This window comes from Lacerta agilis, chromosome 1, assembly GCF_009819535.1.
Source record: "Lacerta agilis isolate rLacAgi1 chromosome 1, rLacAgi1.pri, whole genome shotgun sequence".
Classification (NCBI taxonomy): domain Eukaryota; kingdom Metazoa; phylum Chordata; class Lepidosauria; order Squamata; family Lacertidae; genus Lacerta; species Lacerta agilis.
In genome coordinates, this window is record NC_046312.1 from 117,596,113 (window position 1) to 117,617,162 (window position 21,050).

At 41.3% G+C, this 21,050-nt stretch overlaps 1 protein-coding gene across 3 annotated transcripts in view; it reads left to right on the forward strand.

Annotated features, from left to right (window-relative positions):
- PMS1 (PMS1 homolog 1, mismatch repair system component) overlaps positions 1-19,883 on the forward strand; it is a 44,937-nt gene extending 25,054 nt beyond the window's left edge. For 2 of the 3 annotated variants that reach the window (XM_033168660.1, XM_033168666.1), the window contains exons 6-13: positions 2,272-2,388; positions 4,493-4,615; positions 5,716-5,859; positions 6,088-6,971; positions 7,596-8,054; positions 9,581-9,711; positions 15,261-15,412; positions 19,219-19,883. In XM_033168660.1, coding sequence (XP_033024551.1) covers positions 2,272-2,388; positions 4,493-4,615; positions 5,716-5,859; positions 6,088-6,971; positions 7,596-8,054; positions 9,581-9,711; positions 15,261-15,412; positions 19,219-19,377 — 2,169 coding nt within the window. In that variant the 3' untranslated portion in view covers positions 19,378-19,883. The remainder of the gene's footprint in view (positions 1-2,271; positions 2,389-4,492; positions 4,616-5,715; positions 5,860-6,087; positions 6,972-7,595; positions 8,055-9,580; positions 9,712-15,260; positions 15,413-19,218) is intronic. The other variant, XM_033168673.1, reaches the window with a different exon arrangement.
- The last annotated feature ends 1,167 nt before the right edge of the window (positions 19,884-21,050 follow it).

Below are 21,050 nucleotides of genomic sequence, written 5' to 3' on the forward strand. Positions count from 1 at the left end.
GATATATTTATAGCAACATTTCGGAATATAATCAAGATTATAAAGTAGTGCAAGGAAGCTCGCTTGGGAAATCAAGTTGCTTTCAGAAGTAAAGAAATGTAAAAGTTGACAAGTCTTTTGCGGCTTGGTGCATTTGATATATATTTTTTTAAATTAGTTTTGGCCGTTCCCCCTACCAATTCCAGTTCCTAAGAAAAAGTAAATAAGAAATTCCTCCGGTGATTAGCTGTTACCTGCTTTTACAAACTTTGCATTTAGTAAGTTCTCATGTTCCAGAGCTCTCTTAAAACTTTTTTTAACTGATCTTTTGAAGAGTTATGTATATCAGACATTCAGCAGGTCAAGCAATGTAATAACATCCTTGCATTAATCAGCAACTAAGATTTATATCTGCGGCGTCACATTGATAGAAGCTAAAATAAGCACCGTGATGTTTATATCAGTTGTGTCGAAAGCATCTTGGTCTAGATGTAATCATTTGCTTTAAATGTTAGTATTTTGACAAAACAAGTGAAAACAATGCCTTGCAAACATAGCCAATCTCTTATTTAAAATGCTATTTGAAAAACTGCTTTGTTGGAAGAAACAAGACGCAATCATAATAGTGTAAAACTATTGTAAGTGTCTCTACAAACAACAATTCCACAATTTTGGGGGCAATAGTGTTCATGTCTCTGGTTGATTTCTTAGGCACTGTTTGTAGTCACATTACAGGGAATGTAGGTCTGGGAAATAGACTCTGCAGTCTGTAGAACATAGACTTTTAATCTCAGGGTTGTGGATTTTGGCCCCATGTTGTAGTTCCCTTCCAACTCTACAATTCTGTGATTCTATGTGAAGTACTGCATTTGCATACTGAAGTCAGCTTTTAGATTCCATTGCATGGGGGGGGGGGAATAACAGAACCTGAAGTTTGTCCTTCGTGTATATTCTAGACGGTGCTGCATGCAGGAAAACTGAGCAACCTGCTTGGATTGATCAGATCCACTAGACTCCGTGGATGCAACTATTGCCAAACCCATTGAATTTGTGGGACCCTGAACATAATATGGTTGTGTTTCTCCTGAATCCGGGTGTAATTTTCCTGCCCATCTCTTAGTGTTGGTACAAGTGCAGAGCCATAGCTAATAACTACTGCTGTGAATGGAACATACTGCATTAAGCAGCCTTTTGAGGATGTGCATAAAAGCCGTTTTCTGTTCTCTCTGCAGCGGTAGGTTAATTGAGCATTTTAAAGTTTGATGAAAAGTGCCTATTTTGAACAGGATTATAATGAGGTAAAGGTAAAAGGTAATGGATCCCTGGACGGTTAAATCCAGTCAAAAGTGACTATGGGGTTGCGGCGCTCATCTCGCTTTCAGGCTGAGGGAGCTGGCGTTTGTCCACAGACAGCTTTCTGGGTCATGTGGCCAGCATGACTAAACCGCTTCTGGCGCAGCGGAACACCGTGCAGAAACGCTGTTTACCTTCCGGCCACAGTGGTACCTATTTATCTACTTGCAGTGGCGTGCTTTCGAACTGCTAGGTTGGCAGGAGCTGGGACAGAGCAACGGGAGCTCACCCCGTTGCGGGGATTTGAACCACCGGCCTTCTGATCGGCAAGCCCAAGATGTTCTGTGGTTTAGACCACAGCACCACCCACTTCCCTAGGATTATAACGAACACTTAGAGGAAGAATGGATTCTCAATGCGCCTGCGTCTTTGCTAATTGCTGCTTTAGTTATTTTACACTTTTGGGGGAAAGGTTTTATAAAGATAACCAATAACTTCCTTTATACATACATACATACATACATACATACATACATACAGGTACATGTATCCCATCTGCACCAGTGAGCCTATTTATTAACCCGTTTTGCAACTTTCCCTTAAGTCTGTTAATTGCGTTGTTGGGATTTGTGAGTGAAGAAGCCGATATCAGCGGTAGAATCCTGCATTTTCATATTCCTCAGTGGTTAAAAATAAAGCCCAAATCCCCGATCTGGAAGGCAGATAGCTCAGCAAGTCATGCCCCCTGCATTCAGATAGACAGCCCAGTTGCTTCAGCATAGCTCATTGTGTACAAAAGAGGAAAGAAAGTGTTCTGTATTAGATACTAAATCATAAGAAAATAATGGGTTCACATTGGTGTCTAGGAACAGAATGTTAAACGCACTGTTTCAAGTGTAGTGTTGCGCACAAATATCTGTGATCATGTCATGTCCCTGTTGAATAAATCTAAACCTAATGTCAAAATTTTGACACTAAGTCCATGCCATATTGTTTCAGACAGTTATGTGGCAGAAGACCAGGGTATCCGATCACAAAATGGCTTTCATGGCAGTAGTGGGAACTGCCGTTATGAGCGGCATGGTACCTTTTCAACACCATAGTGAAGATCCTGAGGTAAGTTTCTAATTATCTATATGTTTTCCCCACCTGTTATTTCATCAGTCCAACCAGCACGAGTTCTTCACTTTTTAAATAAGGATATAAAATCGAGCACCATGCTTATATTTCGGGTGGCTATTGTGTTAAATTCCATTCCTTTCCATCTGCACATGTTTTGTTTTGACAACAAAAAACACACTGAAATTTTTTTCTCAGTAAGGTGTAGTTTATATCTGTCAGGAAACCCCCCTCCCCAAGGCAGGTAGTATCCCAGGAGAGCTTGCAGTACAGGGAACCACCCCCTCTGTTCACCAGTTCGTCATCCCCCTCCTCAGCAGGAAGCGACCATTCCTTCATTGGGGAGGGGGAGTTGGAAGCAGGAAGTCGGCGCAGGGGCTGTGAAGGGATCGCAGAGCCTGAGCACCAAGGGGGAAGTGGGGAACAGGGACAGGTTCCCGTGCCCCGAGTTCGCAGACAGGAAAGACGTGGAAGAGGGAGGCGGGGGTTCAGAATCCCACGCCTCTTTTGCTGGACAAAGAACCGGAAGGGTTCATTCCCGGACTCTGCGGAGGCATGAGATGGGCGTTTGAACTTTTGCTCCACTGTAAATATCTGCACAATAAAGAACTTAGCTTTTAGAAGTTCTGCGTTAGCCTGCTTTCTCATGAGCAACCACTGAACGTCCTTACAATATCTAAAGCACTTTTTATGCTTGGATCATCAATGGGTATATCATAGGAATGGCTTCGGAGTTTACCTGTTTGTCACTGGTTCACACAGTGAATTTCTAGCATCACATAAAAGGGGAACGAAGTTCACACTCCTAATAATAATAATAATAATAATAATAATTTATTTGTACCCTGCCCATCTGGCTGGATTTCCCCAGCCACTCTGGGCAGCCTCCAACAGATACTAGGATACATTAAAATGCCACAGATTAAAAACTTCCCTGAACAGGGCTGCCTTCAGATGAACAGGGCTGCCTTAGGCTATAATCCTAGCTAGATTTCCATGACGGTACAGGGGTACCTCAGTTTTCGAACGTCTCCATTGACAGACATTTCTGTTTTCGAACGCCATAAACCTGGAAGTAAACGCTTCGGTTTTCGAACGCGCCTCAGAAGTCGAACATGCCACGCAGCTTCCGCTGAGCGCAAGATCCCAACGCCTAGCTGCTGGCTATTAGGTTTTTGGTTTTCGAATGTTTCAGATCTCGAATGGACTTCCAGAACGGATTACGTTCGAAAACCGAGGTACCACTTTACATTCACATGAAATCAATATGGCTACTTTCCAAGTAACTGTAATTAGGAGTGTGGTAAAGATATTATTCCTATAGAAAGGATGTAAAAATACTTAAGTGCTGCTCATACAGTGCTTTTGAGATTCTGATTGGCTTGTGGTTGATTTGCTCTGTATCTTTTGAGGTTTCTTCATTGCTTCTTTTTAACATTAGTGGAGGTGGGTGAGATCTCTCTCACCTGCCTCAGATTAACTTGGAAATTATCTGAGTCCCTTCCTCAGTTGAGAAGAACTTGGATTTGTGTCCTGAATTACCTCAACAGGGCTGTTCTTCAAAACGCCCCATTAGGCAGAGCAGCGAAAAAATTGCTTGGGGGGTGGGGTGGGCAAATAACATTTCTGTAGAAGGCCCTTAGGACAAGAAGATCTACTGTGGGGGCTTTAAGCCTCCAGCAGCTCTTCAAATTCAGGCTTAACTCCAGAAATCTCTCCTAGTTCAGAATTAAATCTCAGTTGGAGATGAATTCATGGCTAACTTCAGTGTATGGTAAGTGCTGACCAGGGGAGTGAGAACCACCTGGTGAGGTTATGAACGGCATCTAGGGTTACCCAGTGACCTTCAAACCGGGATGAGATTTGAACTTGTCTTTTCAACATCCAAATTTAGTGCTCTGTCAACAGCCTCACACTAACTCTTGGTCTCATTCATCGTCCTCTGCCTCGATTTAATTTCAAGAAAAGAGAAGTAGGAGACTTCTAAATGCCATGAAAATCTGCAGTCATTTCTTCTTTCTGATCTGAACCTTCTAGTTTTTGTGAACCGGTTGTCATGGGAACCAGTGGTTTTTAATGGCCAGTTTAATTGCAATTCTAGGTGTTTCTCAGCGGCTTTCTTCCAAAGCCCAGCTCAGATGGTTGTTTGACAAGTCATTCAAGTACAGAAAGGAGCTTCATCTTTGTAAACAATCGACCAGTGCATCAGAAGGAAATTCTAAAGGTACTGTTTTTCTCAGCTCCTTGTTTTAGCAGATTATAAAATATTTGCCCGGTTCCAAAGAGCTACATTAGCTGTACACAGTGGTTAGGGTGCACCATCAGGGTTTTAATTTTGTGAAGCAAACCAGCAGGCCACATCATTTGAAATTCTGTTCAGTTTCAGAGTTTAATAGAGTTTGTGTAATTAGTTGCATGGCTCTTTTGACCCTTGCGATGATTCCCCCCCCCCTTCTATATACAGTGGTACCTTGGTTCTCACACTTAATCCGTTTCAGAAGTCCGTTCCAAAACCAAAGCGTTCCAAAACCAAGGCGCGCTTTCCCATAGAAAGTAATTTCCACAGTCACACAATCTATCAGTAGCTGAACTGGGTTCCACAGTCACAAAAACAAATTAACACAGTCTCAAAAACAAAAACGCAGAATAAATAGCAAAAATAAAAGCTCCAAACTTAATCTATTCCGGAAGTATGTTTGACTTCCGAAATGTTTGAAAACCAAGGCGCAGCTTCTGATTGGTACAGGCGCCCCGGAAACAATAACCGACAGCCACATTGGACATTCGGCTTTCGAAAAATGTTCGAAAACCGTAACACTTACTTCTGGGTTTTTGGTGTTTGGGAACCAAGGCGTTTGAGTACCAAGACATTTGAGAACCATGGTACCACTGTATCTTAAAATTGAGAGAGATGCAATCTTTCTTAATGTAGTTTGTTCTCACAGACTACTAATGAACGATTAATTAGTGCATTAGTTAACTCTTGTAAGTGTAGAATAGTAATGAGCCAATGTTATTGACTCTCACATCCATTTACAATGTTTAATGAAAAATTGTAGGTCAATACCGTTGTGTTATGGTAACATTTCAACTTTTCTGGTAGCAAGGTTTTTTACAAAAATTTCACAACTCTTTGAAAGCTGATTCCTTCCTATTAAAGGGGGACTCCTCCGCAAGATGTTATAGAAAAATTCATGCTCTGCATGCACATAAAATGTTGCTACTTGCACACATGGAAGATAAGTATATATCATATTAAAGTCTTGTATTGCATTCATCTCTAATTGGAAAGTACATTTTAAATGCTATTCTTTTTGGTTTTAGCTGGTTCAACAATACTATAACATGAAGTCACACAAAGATTCTAATCGTTCACACCCTGCTTTCTTTATCAACATTGCTGTTCCTCCATCTGCTGTGGATGTCAATTTAACACCAGATAAATCTCAGGTTTTTCTGCATAATAAGGTACAGCGTTTCCATTTATATATAAATGAGTAGTCTAATAATGTTGTTTTGCTACAATTACAGTTAAAAATGTGTTTAGATTTTTTAAAAAATAATAATGGTTCTATGCATAACTTTAGGTTTAAAAATAAGCTGAGCAGAATCCATTTTCAATTGTCTTAAATATGCTGTAGTTAGCAAGCATAAGTTATTTATCACAATACAGTACTAACCATTTTTCTGCTTTAGGAGTCTGTCTGTCTTGCTGTTGAAAATGTCTTGACCTCAGTCTATGGGCCTCTACCTGGGACTGCTTCTTGTGAAACTGATTCGTCAGGTGCTACTTCAGGAGACATCTTTGTTAATGAAGCAGAACAAATGAATGTGTCTCTAAATGAAGTTGAACCCAGGAACATTGATCCGCATGCACGCACTAAATTGGTTTCATTTAGTAATGCACAAAATGGTGGAACGGAAAAAACCACAGAGGTTTGCTTGGAGAATCAAATGTTGGATAAAAATTCAACTGTAGGATTTTCTACCAAAAATGAACTATCTGGCTGCAGGACAGCTGTGCCTGATAGATTTTTGTGTGAGCACCAACAGAATAAGTCTAAGGTAATATTTAACCTAGATGGCAATCCCTTAATGGACACAAATTCTAAAAATGACCTTCATGATGATGATTTGAGAAATGACCATTTCCAGGAAGCAATAGAGAGGACCACAACCCTAAAAGATTATTCTCAAGTAACTGCTGATAAATGGAGTTTTGGGAGTGCATTTAAGAATACCAGAGGAGAGAACATTGAACCTGTTCGGATTTTGATTCCTGAAATGGAACGTGCAAGGCCTCAAGAGAGAAGAAATGATGATGGCCAACAAACATTTCAAGAGGGAAGTAGCATTCAAAGTCTGAAGAAAACAAATGTGGTAAATGATAAACTGGGACAGATTACAGCCTACGACATAATAAAAAATCGGATAATAAAGAAAGCCATGTCAGCATTTGACATTTTTACTCAAGACCATCGCCCAGGATTGTTAGCTGAAAATACCAAAGTGAGCATGGAAGGACTAATGCTGAAATTGGAAGAAATGTGGGAAACACTGAACGAAGAAGAGAAAAAGAAGTAAGTTTGCAAACTTCACATCTGCTCACTAACACTGGGCAGTAGTTTCCATCCTGTTTGTGACTCATGTTCAAAAACAAGTTTTATCCATATTAATTTCAAAACCAGAATGGGAAATGCTTTTGGCTTGATAATTGTAACATCTTGCATAGATAATTTAATTCTAATTATCTACTGCTTGCTGATTTATAAACTTAGATGTTGCTGCCTTCGCCCCCTGGTTTTCCATTAAACGTATTGGCCAATCTGTATGAAACAGCTTAATGCCTGTACAGCTCATAAATTCCCATAATCCTGTATACAGTGTATATAGTTTGTATATCATATTTTGCATTTGGCATTAATACTTACCAGATTAGTAGCAGTAAATGATACAAACATAAGATCTGTAAGGTAATGTGTTGATAAGCACTACTACAAACAGGACTTGCTACTGAACGTTGGGGTACTTATAAGATACAAGATAATTAACTAAGATGATAAAATAGCATGGGAGAATTACATTTATTTTTCTTCCAACAATTAATTTTGAGAGAAAACATATTTTATAGGTGGATATATAATGACTCTGACTGAACCATTGCTAGTTTTTCATATTACCCCCTTCTTCCCCTCTTTGTTAAGATATGAAGAAAAGGCTGAAAGAGACTTGGAGCGATACAACAAGCAGAGCAGAAAAGCTGCAGATCAAAGTATACAAAGATCAACGAGAGAAAGAGAGAGAAAACATAAGTCCAAACTTAAAGACTGTCTAATTAATCAGCAGAAACTTGATAAACTATTTCAGTCTCAAATGGAGGAGAAACCAAATAGTTGCAAAGCAATAAAAATTGTTCAAGTGCCCTTCTCTGTGGATTCATTCAGACATAAACTTCATGTGCTTAAACAGAAAGAGCCTGTTAAGGATGACCCTTGCCTAATTCGTCTGCCGAATTTTCCTGATGCGTGGATAATTGCCTCTGAGAAAAAGATAATGATGTTGAATCCGTACAGAGTAGAAGAAGCCCTTCTGTTTAAAAAACTGCTTGAAAACCATAAACTTCCTATACAGAAACTGGACAACCCGATTATATTAACTGATAGGTAAGGCGAAAGCCATTTCAAAAGCAGATCATACAAAGGACCACAAGCAAATGATTGGTTTTGTTTTGTTTTTTTAAGTGATTCCATCTTCCTGCATTCCCTCCCAAATTCAGTATAGACCCAGCTTCTATAGTTACAGTCTTAACAGAGATCCTAAGATCTCCAGCTTCATTTTGCTTGTTCTAAATGTCCCTGTGGCCTGTTTTGGACATTATATTCCAAGCTTCCCTAACCATGGTTTTATTAAGCTCAAAATGCACCTCAGGCCTGCTCACCAGCTTCTACACTGCCAGCCTGATCAGGGTACTGGGCATTAATGCTTGACATTACAGCTGAATTGGCCCCATGATTGTTGTATGCATTGAGGTATAATTATATTCCAGTATCAAACAAATTCAGTTGAGAGTTGAGCTAGACCAGATTGTATTTACGCTTGAGTCCCAAAAGCGCCCTGGTGATATTTTGAAAGCCTACTACCTATATAAACAAAATATGGCAGTCTTAGTAAATATGGGGTTGGACTGGATGGCCCTTGTGGTCTCTTCCAACTCTATGATTCTATGATCAGTGGCGGGGGTATGAAATATGATGTCATCAACATGGCCGCCATTTTGTGAATCACCTCCTTTTAGCTGTGCTGTGCTTTCTCCAAGGAAAGGGTTGCTGTTGCCTGGTCGCCATAATGTTTCGACTGAGTAGAGGGAACAAGGAAGTCTTCGCTTTCCTTGCTTTCTCTGGCATTGTCTGTTCTGGCTTTAAATTGAGAGGGGAAAGAGCAGGAAACAGTGCATGCCAGAGAGAAAAGAACTGTGCAATTACTTCTTTTGTTCCTGTGGGCCTTTGCTCTTCGGCCCAACTACATGTGATGGCATTTAAATATCTTTAATACAGTGGTACCTCGGGTTAAGAACTTAATTCGTTCCGGAGGTCCGTTCTTAACCTGAAACTGTTCTTAACCTGAAGCACCACTTTAGCTAATGGGGCCTCCCGCTGCCGCTGCGCCGCCAGAGCACAATTTCTGGTCTTATCCTGAAGCAAAGTTCTTAACCTGAAGCGTTATTTCTGGGTTAGCGGAGTCTGTAACCTGAAGTGTATGTAACCTGAGGTACCACTGTATTAGGGGGTGATTTCTAGCAGGATTTCTGCATGCGGGGAAAGGAGCTTTTGCCCCTCTCTCCTCAGCTGTGATCCCAATGGAAAAGCCACACACGTGCTGCAGTTGGCAAAAATAAAAGTATCTCAATGGTTTTCCCTACATCACTTAACTAGAAAAATTAAGATTGCAACTGCAATGATATAAAATGGACAGCGACTACTGTGGCTTTCTCCTTGTGGGGTAACACAAGACAATGGATAGCTGGGAAGATGTATTCTAACAGTGTACGTGTGTTTGTAGTTGCTGTCTAAGCTGGCATCCTCAGAAATTAAGCAGTTGTAAAATCTCATTGACACGTGTGCTTTGATTGTGTTACACTATTAAAATTTAATTCTGTCTCATATAAAAGTGATTAATGATTGATTTTCAGTCTTTTTAGTGACTCGCGTTATAAAGAAGTTCTTTGCAATATGCCCAAGGAAAGCATAAGATTTGATGGGTCATCCTACTTGTCGGATACAAGACTTACAGCAAACGGATTTAAGATAAAGATAACGCCAGGTATGATGTGGCTTCATATTTTTTATTTAATATAGCACCTGTAGTTCTCATTACTTGCTTGCCTCTTTTTCATAGTACTGTATAGCAAAAGCAATATTTGTGTCTAGAAAAAAAACAATCTCTATTATTCACTATGGGCCCCTCCGGACTTCCCTTTTATTGAGCATTCATTAGATTTTTTGCTCATAATGTAGTTGAGCAGGTTATATGCAACCAGTTGTGCCTGCAGAAGTTTTGGGCTTGTCGTACTCCTTCGTTTGCAATCGGTGAATGTCTTGTTGCTTCCGGCGAAAATCCTGTAACTTTTCATACCACAAAAGTTCTGCCCTGAGCCCAATTTTAAAGAGGAAGAATGGACTCTCTCTCTCTCTCTCTTGAAAAGGAAATACAAATTTGTGCCGCCTCATAGCTTGACCAATCACAGCTCACAAGCAGCTCGTAGCTAGGTCAAATCATAGATTTAAAAAAATAGTGTAGACTCACACGGCAGCCAGCTTCCATTTTGACTTGAAATGCTCATTTTGGGCTTCTCTGAAGTACATAAATTCAAGAAGCAGGCAGGGGGAGTGCTGGCCTGCAATGGCACCCATTTGAGGGGTGCTGGAACTACGCTCTGGCTGAGAAAAAGCACTGATTTTAAGTACAGTGGTGCCCCGCAAGATGAAAATAATTCGTTCTACGAATTTTTTCGTATTGCGTTTTTTTTGTCTAGCGAAGCAGCAATGACAGCCGCGCTCCGCTAAACGGAAAAAAAAGACGAAAATTTTTCGTCTTGCGAAGCAGCCCCATAGACTTTTTCGTCTTGCGGGGCAGCTTCCGCTAAGACGAATGCCGTTCGTCTAGCGAGGCATTCGTCTAGCGGGGCACCACTGTACTTAATACTGATTGGATTATGCAGGTCTTCAAATGTTTGCAAGCACTTCTAGAAATAAATCAGCAGGTATCTTGTGTGACCAGCAACCCTTGCACTGCTCATCTTCATTCACTCAGAATCATTTTTAATTTCTCAGGGTTGTATCCTTTACTAGTCCTACACAGAGTAGACCCATTGAAATTAATGTGTGACTAATTTAAGACCATTAATTCCAGTGGTTGTACTCTGAAAAGTACTATCATTGACTACAACCCTCATTTTCCATGAAATTTTGCTGGCCTCCTTTTAAATTCATCTCTGTAATCCTGCGGATTAGAGAATAGGGAGAAAAGAAGGTGTCATCCAGTATGAAGGAGACATGCGGCACACCCGAGCTTAGCACATAATTCATGCACTCATTTAGATGTTCAGAGAGTATAATGTTACGTTCCCAACGGTACAGATGTGTTGACATATTTTGCTAGTCCCTAATAAGTAAGGCCCACGTAGGCCATGTGTGATTAGTTTCCTGTGTAAAAACTTCCTTGCTTGTGAATAAAAGTAATTTCTGTTTGTTTACACATTTCAAGGTTTAATAATAATAATAATAATAATAATAATAATAATAATAATAATAATAATAATAAATACCCCAGCCACTCTGGGTAGCTTTCAACACATAATAAAACATTAAAAACTTCTTGATTCAGGGCTGTCTTCAGGTGTGTTCTAAAAGTTGTGTAGTTGTTTTTTTTTTTAATCTTCTTGACATCTGATGGGAGGACATTCCACAGGGAGGGCGCCACTATCGAGAAGGCCCTCTGCCTGGTTCCCGCCAAGTTCACTTCTCACAGTGAGGGAACCGCCAGGAGGCCCTCGGAGTTGGACCTCAGTGTCCAGGCTGAATGAAGGGCATGGAGACGATCCTTCAGGTATACAGGTATTGCTTACCTCACAAAATCAAGAAATGGATTGTACCACTCATAGAATTGTAGAGTTTGAAGGTACCCCAAGGTTCATCTAACCCAGGCATATCCAAACTTGGCCCTCCAGCTGTTTTGGGACTATAATTTGCACCATCCCTGACCACTGGTCCTGTTAGCTAAGGATGCTGGGAGTTGTAGTCCCAAAACAGCTAGAGGGCCAAGTTTGGCCATGCCTGATCTAACCCAACCTCCTGCTATGCAGGTATCTCAACTAGAGCACCCAGGACAGATAGCCATCCAACCTCTGCTTAAAAATCTCAAATGAAGGAGAGACCACCACCTTCCATGACAGCCCGTTCCACTATTGAACTGCTTTTACCCTCACTGCTGTACAATAATATTCAGTTCCCCTCATCTTAGTGTGGTTTTGCCTAGATTGCTAAACTGGTGAAAGAGTGGCATTGTCCAGAGTGCAGGCCGGACATTGTCACAGCCAGGCCTTTGGGCTCTCCTGCACTTACTCCAGGTGTGCTGAAGACCTTCTGCTTGTGCCTCAGATTAGCCACTCATGTTTTAACAGCCTCTCATTGTTTTAACAGCTAAAGTACAAATAAGATGTTTCGGTCAGTAGGTTTCTAATAAATGTCTATTCTGACCAAGTATTGTGGGGAAGTGAGCTTTAATTGCAATAAGATGCCGAGTTTGTAATTTGCTACGTCCAAGCAAAGATTTGCTGTGAGTTTTGAGAAACGCTATGGCCTCAGCCTCATATGTAGAGGACTGCTGACAGATCTGCCGTAACATATGGGCATCTCAAAGGATAGGTCTTTAAAAAGAAAGGGGTGAGGGGAGGGAGATAGAACCTTGGAACAGCGTCTTGATGAAAAACCAATTCCCTCCAAGAAGAGTGTTTTCCTTTCTTAACCATCCACAAGTCTGGTGGGTGCAGGTCGATTTTAAATTCAGTATATAAATGAGTCTCCAGTTAGCATATTCTGTAATCCCAACCAAATGTGTTGCTGTAGAAACACTAATTGTGTTTGATTTAAAACTCTTTAGCTTGACTTCCCAAATGTCTAGCCCTGCATCAAAGCTTATAGTTTCTGATCAATACTCTTTTGTACTTCTGGGGAGTGGAATCTGTTTTTGGGTGCCAAGATTACGTAATACCCAGAAAAACAGGGCACGGTATAGAGCACAATTTATCTACCGCCGCTTGTCCCACTCCAAAGGGGGAAATTATGTTAACGTATATGCAGTTTTCTTAAATGCTATATAACAATAATAAAAAATAACAATGCCTGCTCAAAAGCAAAACCTATTAAGTTCAGTTTGTCTTACTGCCAGGTAAGTGGGTATAGGATTACAGCTTTAATAATTGTAGAGTCCTTCCTCCTGATCAGGAAGCTGTAAGGTGGAAAAGCGGTTCTTTCTTGTTTGTTTTTTGCTGTGCCAGCTCCAGACAGATCAGTGGGTGACCCAACGCCCATCATCTCCCCCACTCCCATAATACTCTGTTTTGGGGTAATCCAGCACAAGTAGGGTTGCCTCCACTTCACTCATCTGTAGCTGGAGACTTTCCGATAGTGGAAGCCAGCGGACAGGGATGTCTCCTGACTGCTACCCTCTTAGAAGTGCCGATTGGAGGATGAGATTGCAGCATATAATTCAGGGTTTACTACTTACACACTGATCCAGATTACTTTGCTCCCCTGCCAGCGCATGAGAAAAACAAAACTGCGACCCATGGCTTAGATGTCCAGATTTGGGGGATCATTGTACGTTTTGCTCCAAATAAGAGAATCATAGAATTGTAGGTGGAAGAGGCCGCCAGGGTCATCTAGTCCAACCCCCCACAATGCAGGAATCTTTCTCCCAATGTGGGGCTCAAACCTGTGACCCTGGGATTAAGAGTCCCATGCTCTACCAATTTGAGCTATAAGCTACAATATGTAGCCAAGTAGTGCCGATGAAGGGGAGGGGATTCTCCTCCCCACACCTACCATTTCCCCAATCTGCATAATCCTCCAGAACTCTTTTTAGCTCTACACTGGATAAATTAGTATAGATTGTCCCACTTTGCAGTTGTGTACATTGGGTCAAGCCTGTTGTTCTGTTGCCCGATTACTACCTCCCTGTTCACCCCAGATATGTTATTGATAGTATCAGCCTCAGTATAAATAATTGTGGGGATCCCAACAGCTTTATTCTCTCCATTATGAAAACTATCCTTTTGCTCTACCCTATGTGATTCACATGGGACGCGGGTTGCACTGTGGATTAAACCACAGAGCCTAGGACTTGCTGATCAGAAGGTCGGCGGTTCGAATCCCCGCAATGGGGTGAACTCCCGTTGCTCGGACCCAGCTCCTGCCCATCTAGCAGTTCGAAAGCACATCAAAAGTGCAAGTAGATAAATAGGTAAACGGTGTTTCCGTGCGCTGCTCTGGTTCGCCAGAAGTGGCTTTGTCATGCTGGCCATATGACCTGGAAGCTGTACGCCGGCTCCCTCGGCCATTAACGTGAGATGAGCGCTCCAACCTCAGAGTCAGATACGACTGGACCTAGTGGTCAGGGGTCCCTTTACCTTTACCTATGTGATTCTCTCTCTCTCTCTCTCTCTCTCTCTCTCTCTCTCTCTTCTCTCTCTCTCTCTCTCTCACACACACACACTTAAAAGGACTGGCATTAAGAGATTGAAGGTTTAATTGTGATCTAAACTTAGCACAGGCTCTGGAAGGTTAATAAAGTTCAGAACTTGAGCATTTTGAGAATTAGGGAGGTTTTTAATGTTTGATCACATTATTATTATTATTATTATTATTATTATTATTATTATTATTATTATTATTATGTCGGGAGCCGCCCAGCCAGATGGGCGGGGTATAAAAAAAATACGTTGTTGTTGTTGTTTTATTGATTGATTGATTATAAACCAATGTAGTGCAAGCAGTGTTGACTTGTGCAACGGGGCTTCTTCTTTCCAAAATATTTTATATCCGCAAGATAATTTTGTAAAGATAAAATGTATCTTACACATTTTAGACTGCAGAACTGTGCAAGTTGTCAAATGTTGAAGGTGTGGTTGGGATTTGGCAGGCTTTAGGCTTACGGTATATGGTAGATGTGTTAGGTTTTAAAAAAAATGATAATTGGGACCATTTTGAACATAATGGGATTTATGTTACCTTGAGAACCTATGGCTCTTTTATTAGAGAGGTTGGCAAATAAATAAAGCAAAAATCAAATCCATGTTGTTAGCAGATTAGACTTTAGAGACCAAATGCTGGGAGGGGGTTTTCCAAAACAGTCATCAAGCATTCTACAGAAGAGAGCTAGGTTAGACCATATGAAATTATTCTAACACCATTTTTCATTGTGTGTGTGTGTGTGTCAAGATTAAAGCGTTGTTTCAAACATGGAAATACTAACAAAAGGTTAAATAAGCATTTAACCAGTACTTTCCAAAGCTGAATTTGAATAAACTGAAGCACCCTCACTGTGCAAGTAACTAATAATGAAAAATTTTAAGTTGTGTTCTTCATTTTAAGCAAATTAGAAATGTGTAGCTCTGGGGATCTATAATTGCAGCTTTACAGCACAGTGCTATGCATGTTTACTCAAACGTAGCCCCTAGCGTGTCTAGGATTGCAGCTGCAACAACAGTTTTCAATGTCAATATTTTGGTGTGTAAATCAAAACAGTATTTAAAACGCACTCAGTAACTCCATGTATCAGTTTATTAATTTATTTACTATTTGGTGTTTCAGCTATGGAAAATCAGCTGGAAATAGAAGGAATGGCAAACTGTCTGCCGTACTATGGGATACCTGATCTGAAAGAAATTCTGAGTGCTGTGGTAGATTGTAATGCAAAAGAAGTTCATGAGTGTCGACCTCTTAAAGTCATGAACTACCTGGAAGTAAGTATTGCTTTATGGTTTGCAAGGTCTTCTTTAGCATGCTGCTTTCAGTGCCACTGTCCTATCAAAAGATACAGCTTGATTCTTATATATAAAGCATTGCTAGCCAAATGGAGGCAGTGAGAGATTTTACTTTCTTGAGCTCCATAATCACTGCAGATGGTGACAGCAGTCATGAAATTAAGAGACACCTGCTTCTTGGGAGAAAAGCGATGACAAACCTAGGCAGCATCTTGAAAAGCAGAGACATCATTTTGCTGACAAAGGGCCGTATAGTTAAAGCTATGGTTTTCCCAGTAGTGATGTATGGAAGTGAGAGCTGGACCGTAAAGAAGGCTGATCGCCGAAGAATTGATGCTTTTGAATTATGGTGCTGGAGGAGACTCTTGGGAGTCCCATGGACTGCAAGAAGATCAACCCTATCCATTCTGAAGGAAATCAGCCCTGAGTGCTCACTGGAAGGACAGGTCCTGAAGCAGAGGCTCCAATACTTTGGCCACCTCATGAGAAGAGAAGACTCCCTGGAAAAGACCCTGATGTTGGGAAAGAATGAGGGTACAAGAAGAAGGGGACGACAGAGGACGAGATGGTTGGACAGTGTTCTCAAAGCTACCAACATGAGTTTGTCCAAACTACGGGAGGCAGTGGAAGACAGGAGTGCCTGGCATGCTCTGGTCCATGGGGTCACGAAGAGTCGGACACGACTAAATGACTAAATGACAACAACCTAAAAGTAGAAATTCATATCAGAAGCAGTCACAATACAGATCAGGCCTGGATGACTGTTGTTTGCATTACAATAAAAGGTTCCATTGGCACAAATGTGTGCTCTTCTTCCAATGCAGGTAGCAGATTTGGGTTTCCTGATCTGGACTGCACTAGTGTGCAGAGTGTTTAAAGCTCTACTCCTGTGCCCCAATTCAGATCGCTTTCCTCCACCACCCATCTGATTTGTTGTTGTTCAGTCGTTCAGTCGTGTCCGACTCTTCGTGACCCCATGGACCAGAGTACGCCAGGCACGCCTATCCTTCACTGCCTCTCGCAGTTTGGCCAAACTCATGTTAGTAGCTTCAAGAACACTGTCCAACCATCTCATCCTCTGTCGTCCCCTTCTCCTTGTGCCCTCCATCTTTCCCAACATCAGGGTCTTTTCTAGGGATTCTTCTCTTCTCATGAGGTGGCCAAAGTACTGGAGCCTCAACTTCAGGATCTGTCCTTCTAGTGAGTACTCAGGGCTGATTTCTTTGAGAATGGATAGGTTTGATCTTCTTGCAGTCCACGGGACTCTCAAGAGTCTCCTCCAGCACCATAATTCAAAAGCATCAATTCTACGGCGATCAGCCTTCTTTATGGTCCAGCTCTCACTTCCGTACATTACTACTGGGAAAACCATAGCTTTAACTATACGGACTTTTGTCGGCAAGGTGATGTCTTTGCTTTTTAAGATGCTGTCTAGGTTTGTCATTGCTTTTCTCCCAAGAAGCAGGCGTCTTCTGATTTCGTGACTGCTGTCACCATCTGCAGTGATCATGGAACCCAAGAAAGTGAAATCTCTCACTGCCTCCATTTCTTCCCCTTCTATTTGCCAGGAGGTGATGGGACCAGTGGCCATGATCTTAGTTTTTTTGATGTTGAGCTTCAGACCATATTTTGCGCTCTCTTCTTTCACCCTCATTAAAAGGTTCTTCAATTCTTCCTCACTTTCTGCCATCAAGGTAGTATCATCAGCATATCTGAGGTTGTTGATATTTTTTCCGGCAATCTTAATTCCGGTTGGGGATTCATCCAGTCCAGCCTTTCGCATGATGAATTCTGCATATAAGTTAAATAAGCAGGGAGACAATATACAGCCTTGTCGTACTCCTTTCCCAATTTTGAACCAATCAGTTGTTCCATATCCAGTTCTAACTGTAGCTTCTTGTCCCACATAGAGATTTCTCAGGAGGCAAATGAGGTGATCCGGCACTCCCATTTCTTTAAGAACTTGCCATAGTTTGCTGTGGTCGACACAGTCAAATGCTTTTGCATAATCAATGAAGCAGAAGTAGATGTTTTTCTGGAACTCTCTGGCTTTCTCCATAATCCAGCGCATGTTTGCAATTTGGTCTCTGGTTCCTCTGCCCCTTCGAAATCCAGCTTGCACTTCTGGGAGTTCTCGGTCCACATACTGCTTAAGCCTGCCTTGTAGAATTTTAAGCATAACCTTGCTAGCGTGTGAAATGAGTGCAATTGTGCGGTAGTTGGAGCATTCTTTGGCACTGCCCTTCTTTGGGATTGGGATGTAGACTGATCTTCTCCAATCCTCTGGCCACTGCTGAGTTTTCCAAACTTGCTGGCATATTGAGTGCAGCACCTTAACAGCATCCTCTTTTAAAATTTTAAATAGTTCAGCTGGAATATCATCACTTCCACTGGCCTTGTTGTTAGCAAGGCTTTCTAAGGCCCATTTGACTTCACTCTCCAGGATGTCTGGCTCAAGGTCAGCAACCACATTTCCTGGGGTGTATGAGACCTCCATATCTTTCTGGTATAATTCCTCTGTGTATTCTTGCCACCTCTTCTTGATGTCTTCTGCTTCTGTTAGGTCCTTTCCACTTTTGTCCTTAATTGTGGTAATCTTTGTACGAAATGTTCCTTTCATATCTCCAATTTTCTTGAATAAATCTCTGGTTTTTCCCATTCTGTTATTTTCCTCTATTTCTTTGCATTGCTCGTTTAGAAAGGCCCTCTTGTCTCTCCTTGCTATTCTTTGGAAGGAATAGCATCTGATATACCCATCTGATACCAACTTCTAAAAAGCTATTCATGTAGTTGCTAAGCCAGGAGTGCCCAAACTGTTGTCTGCAAAATGTCTGGATTTGTGGTGGAAGATGGAAGATGGCTCATCAGATATCCATATAGATTTTAAAACTGTGTTTTTAATTGCCATTTTTATTTCTTATACATTGCATTTTATTGTTTTTCAGTTTGAATCCTGTGGAATTGAAACGGTAAAACAATAAAATGCAACGCGTAAGAAATGAAGCCACAAAAATATAGCTAGAAATCATACGGCCTCTAGAATAGAGCATTGCAAGCAGAAAAATCAATAAATGGTCCATCGAGACACTCAGCAATTTTCAAGTGTTCTGAGGAGGAGAAAGATTTGGAGCCACTGCCGTGAGCCATTTAATTCTCCAGAATGTGAAATATATGAGCTAAAGGAAGGGAGGAGAGTGAAGAAAGGCCCCTTTCTTAATTTGAGCCAGCCCATGTATCAAATTCAATTCCTGCCTCTTTCCTTCAATGGCAACTTCTGAGTAGAATAATTTAGCTGCAGTATATCTGTAGGTCACCTATCCGAATCTGTACTTCAATTTATGGCAGGATCTTTTCGACACAGAAGAGTAACCTACTTACACATTGGGATTTGGGAAACTGAACTGCAGTGCAAATTTGTTCTAAAGTAAGCCTCACTAAGCTTGTTTCTGAATAACGGCCTGATCTTATTTCTGCAGCAAAAAGGGGAAAAAAGAATGTGTTCAAGAATGAGCCACTCCTTAAGCCCTTCTTATGATGGTTAACTGTTGCTTGGGAGCTGCCCCACACTTTGTTTGCAGAAATTCTTCTTTTAACAATTAGATTTGAGAAAAACCAAAGATACCTAATTCAGTTGCTTGGCCAAAGAAGATCGGAGTATGATTTTCTGTGAAAAAATAAAGTAGTAAATGTTCAGTGGAGAAGTTTGCACCCTACATAATTTAGTTTATTGGATTTTATTGTAGCCTCAGGTTAATGTCTAAATGTAAATATTTTTGTTCCCATAGGGAGAAGCAGTAAGACTGTGTCGGCAGCTACCTTTGTATATATCCAAGGAAGATGTACAAGACACCATCCACAAAATGGACACACAACTTGGAAATCAACATAAAGGCTGTGTTCATGGTCGTCCATTTCTTCATTATTTAACAGATATTCCAGAGTAACTAGCAAGGAAAAACCTCACCCTACAGTCACATTTCACACGATTACAAACAAAACTCTCCTTTTTTTGCATAATTTATTAAGAAATCATTTGTAACTGCCTTGTGTTTTGATCTCTGTGAAGTGGGAGATTGCTTTTTTTTAAAAAATGAACATGAGCATTGAATTAATGGTATTGAAATGTGTTTTGGAATATTTCATTTTTTCTAAGAAAATATACTGAAGGACAATCCATGTTCTGAAAGTGTAAGATCAGCTGATGGAAATAGATTTCCAAATAATTATTTTTACATTATTTTTCTACTGGACAAGTTTGTAGTTCATTAAAAAGTGCAAAAGAAGAACTCTCACAGCTAGAAGAAAATGGAATATAATGTTTAATGCTGATTTGTCTCCACTAAACTAAATACTCAGGGTTGAAGTGTATGGCTCTATTTACAGATGCATTTTCTACAAGTGAACAATATGTGGATACGTCCAAATAAAAAATTGCATTTCTCTTGTGTTATTTCATATTCTAATTTCTCAAAAGTTATGAGATGGCTATTGCTCAAAGCCACTGAAGCATGTGCAGAATCTGCTTCTGCTTAGGGACTGTCTTGCTGAATTAGTAGCTATAAAGATAATATTCAGATGTACATTCAAACATGAAACCTGGGATGGATCTAGACACATCAAAGAAGTGTTTCAGTTAAACGTGTTGTTTGCATGAGAAACCCACTTGGCAAAAATGGAACTCCACAGTGCCACCTGGTGTCACAGTGTTATAATGCATATACAGGACACAGGTGGCACTGTCTTCTAAACCAGGGATGTCCAACCGGTCGATCGCGATCTTCTGGTTGATCCCTGGGAGGTTTTGGTAGATCACAGTCGATTGCTGGCTTCTCTACCCGGCCCCGGCCCCTTGCCCTGCCCTCTAGATCGCTAGAACGGAAGAAGGAGCTCTCACTGTGAGGCTGTTTCATTAGCGATCTCTTGGTGAACCCCTCAAAAAATGGGTTTCCTCCCTAAAAGAAACTCAACAACTGACTTGAACCACCCTAAAAGGGGTAGATCACTGCCAGTTTTTAATTGTGTGAGTAGATTGCAGTCTCTTAGAAGTTGGCGATCCCTGTTGTAAACCACTGAGCCTCTTTGGCGGGCTTGCCAGTCGGAAGGTCGGCAGTTCGAATCTCCACGATGGAGTGAGCTCCTGTTGCTCTGTCCCAGCTCCTGCCAACCTAGCAGTTCGAAAGCACGCCAGTGCAAGTAGATAAATAGGTACCGCTGTGGCAGGAAGGTAAAGAGCGTTTCCGTGTGCTCTGGTTTCCGTCACAGTGTTCCGTTGCGCCAGAAGCGGTTTAGTCATGCTGGCCACATGACCCGGAAAGCTGTCTGTCGACAAACGCTGGCTCCCTCGGCCTGAAAGCAAGATGAGTGCTGCAACCCCATAGTCACCTTTGACTGGATTTAACTGTCAGGGGTCCTTTTACCTTTACCTAAGGCATACATAAGGCTCCCTTTGGTCAGTCCCTGCTCCTGCCAACCTAGCAGTTCGAAAGCATGTCAAAGTGCAAATAGATAAATAGGTACTGCTCCGGCGGGAAGGTAAATGGTGTTTCCGTGCGCTGCTCTGGTTTGCCAGAAGCAGCTGTCATGCTGGCCACATGACCTGGAAAAACTGCAGACAAAC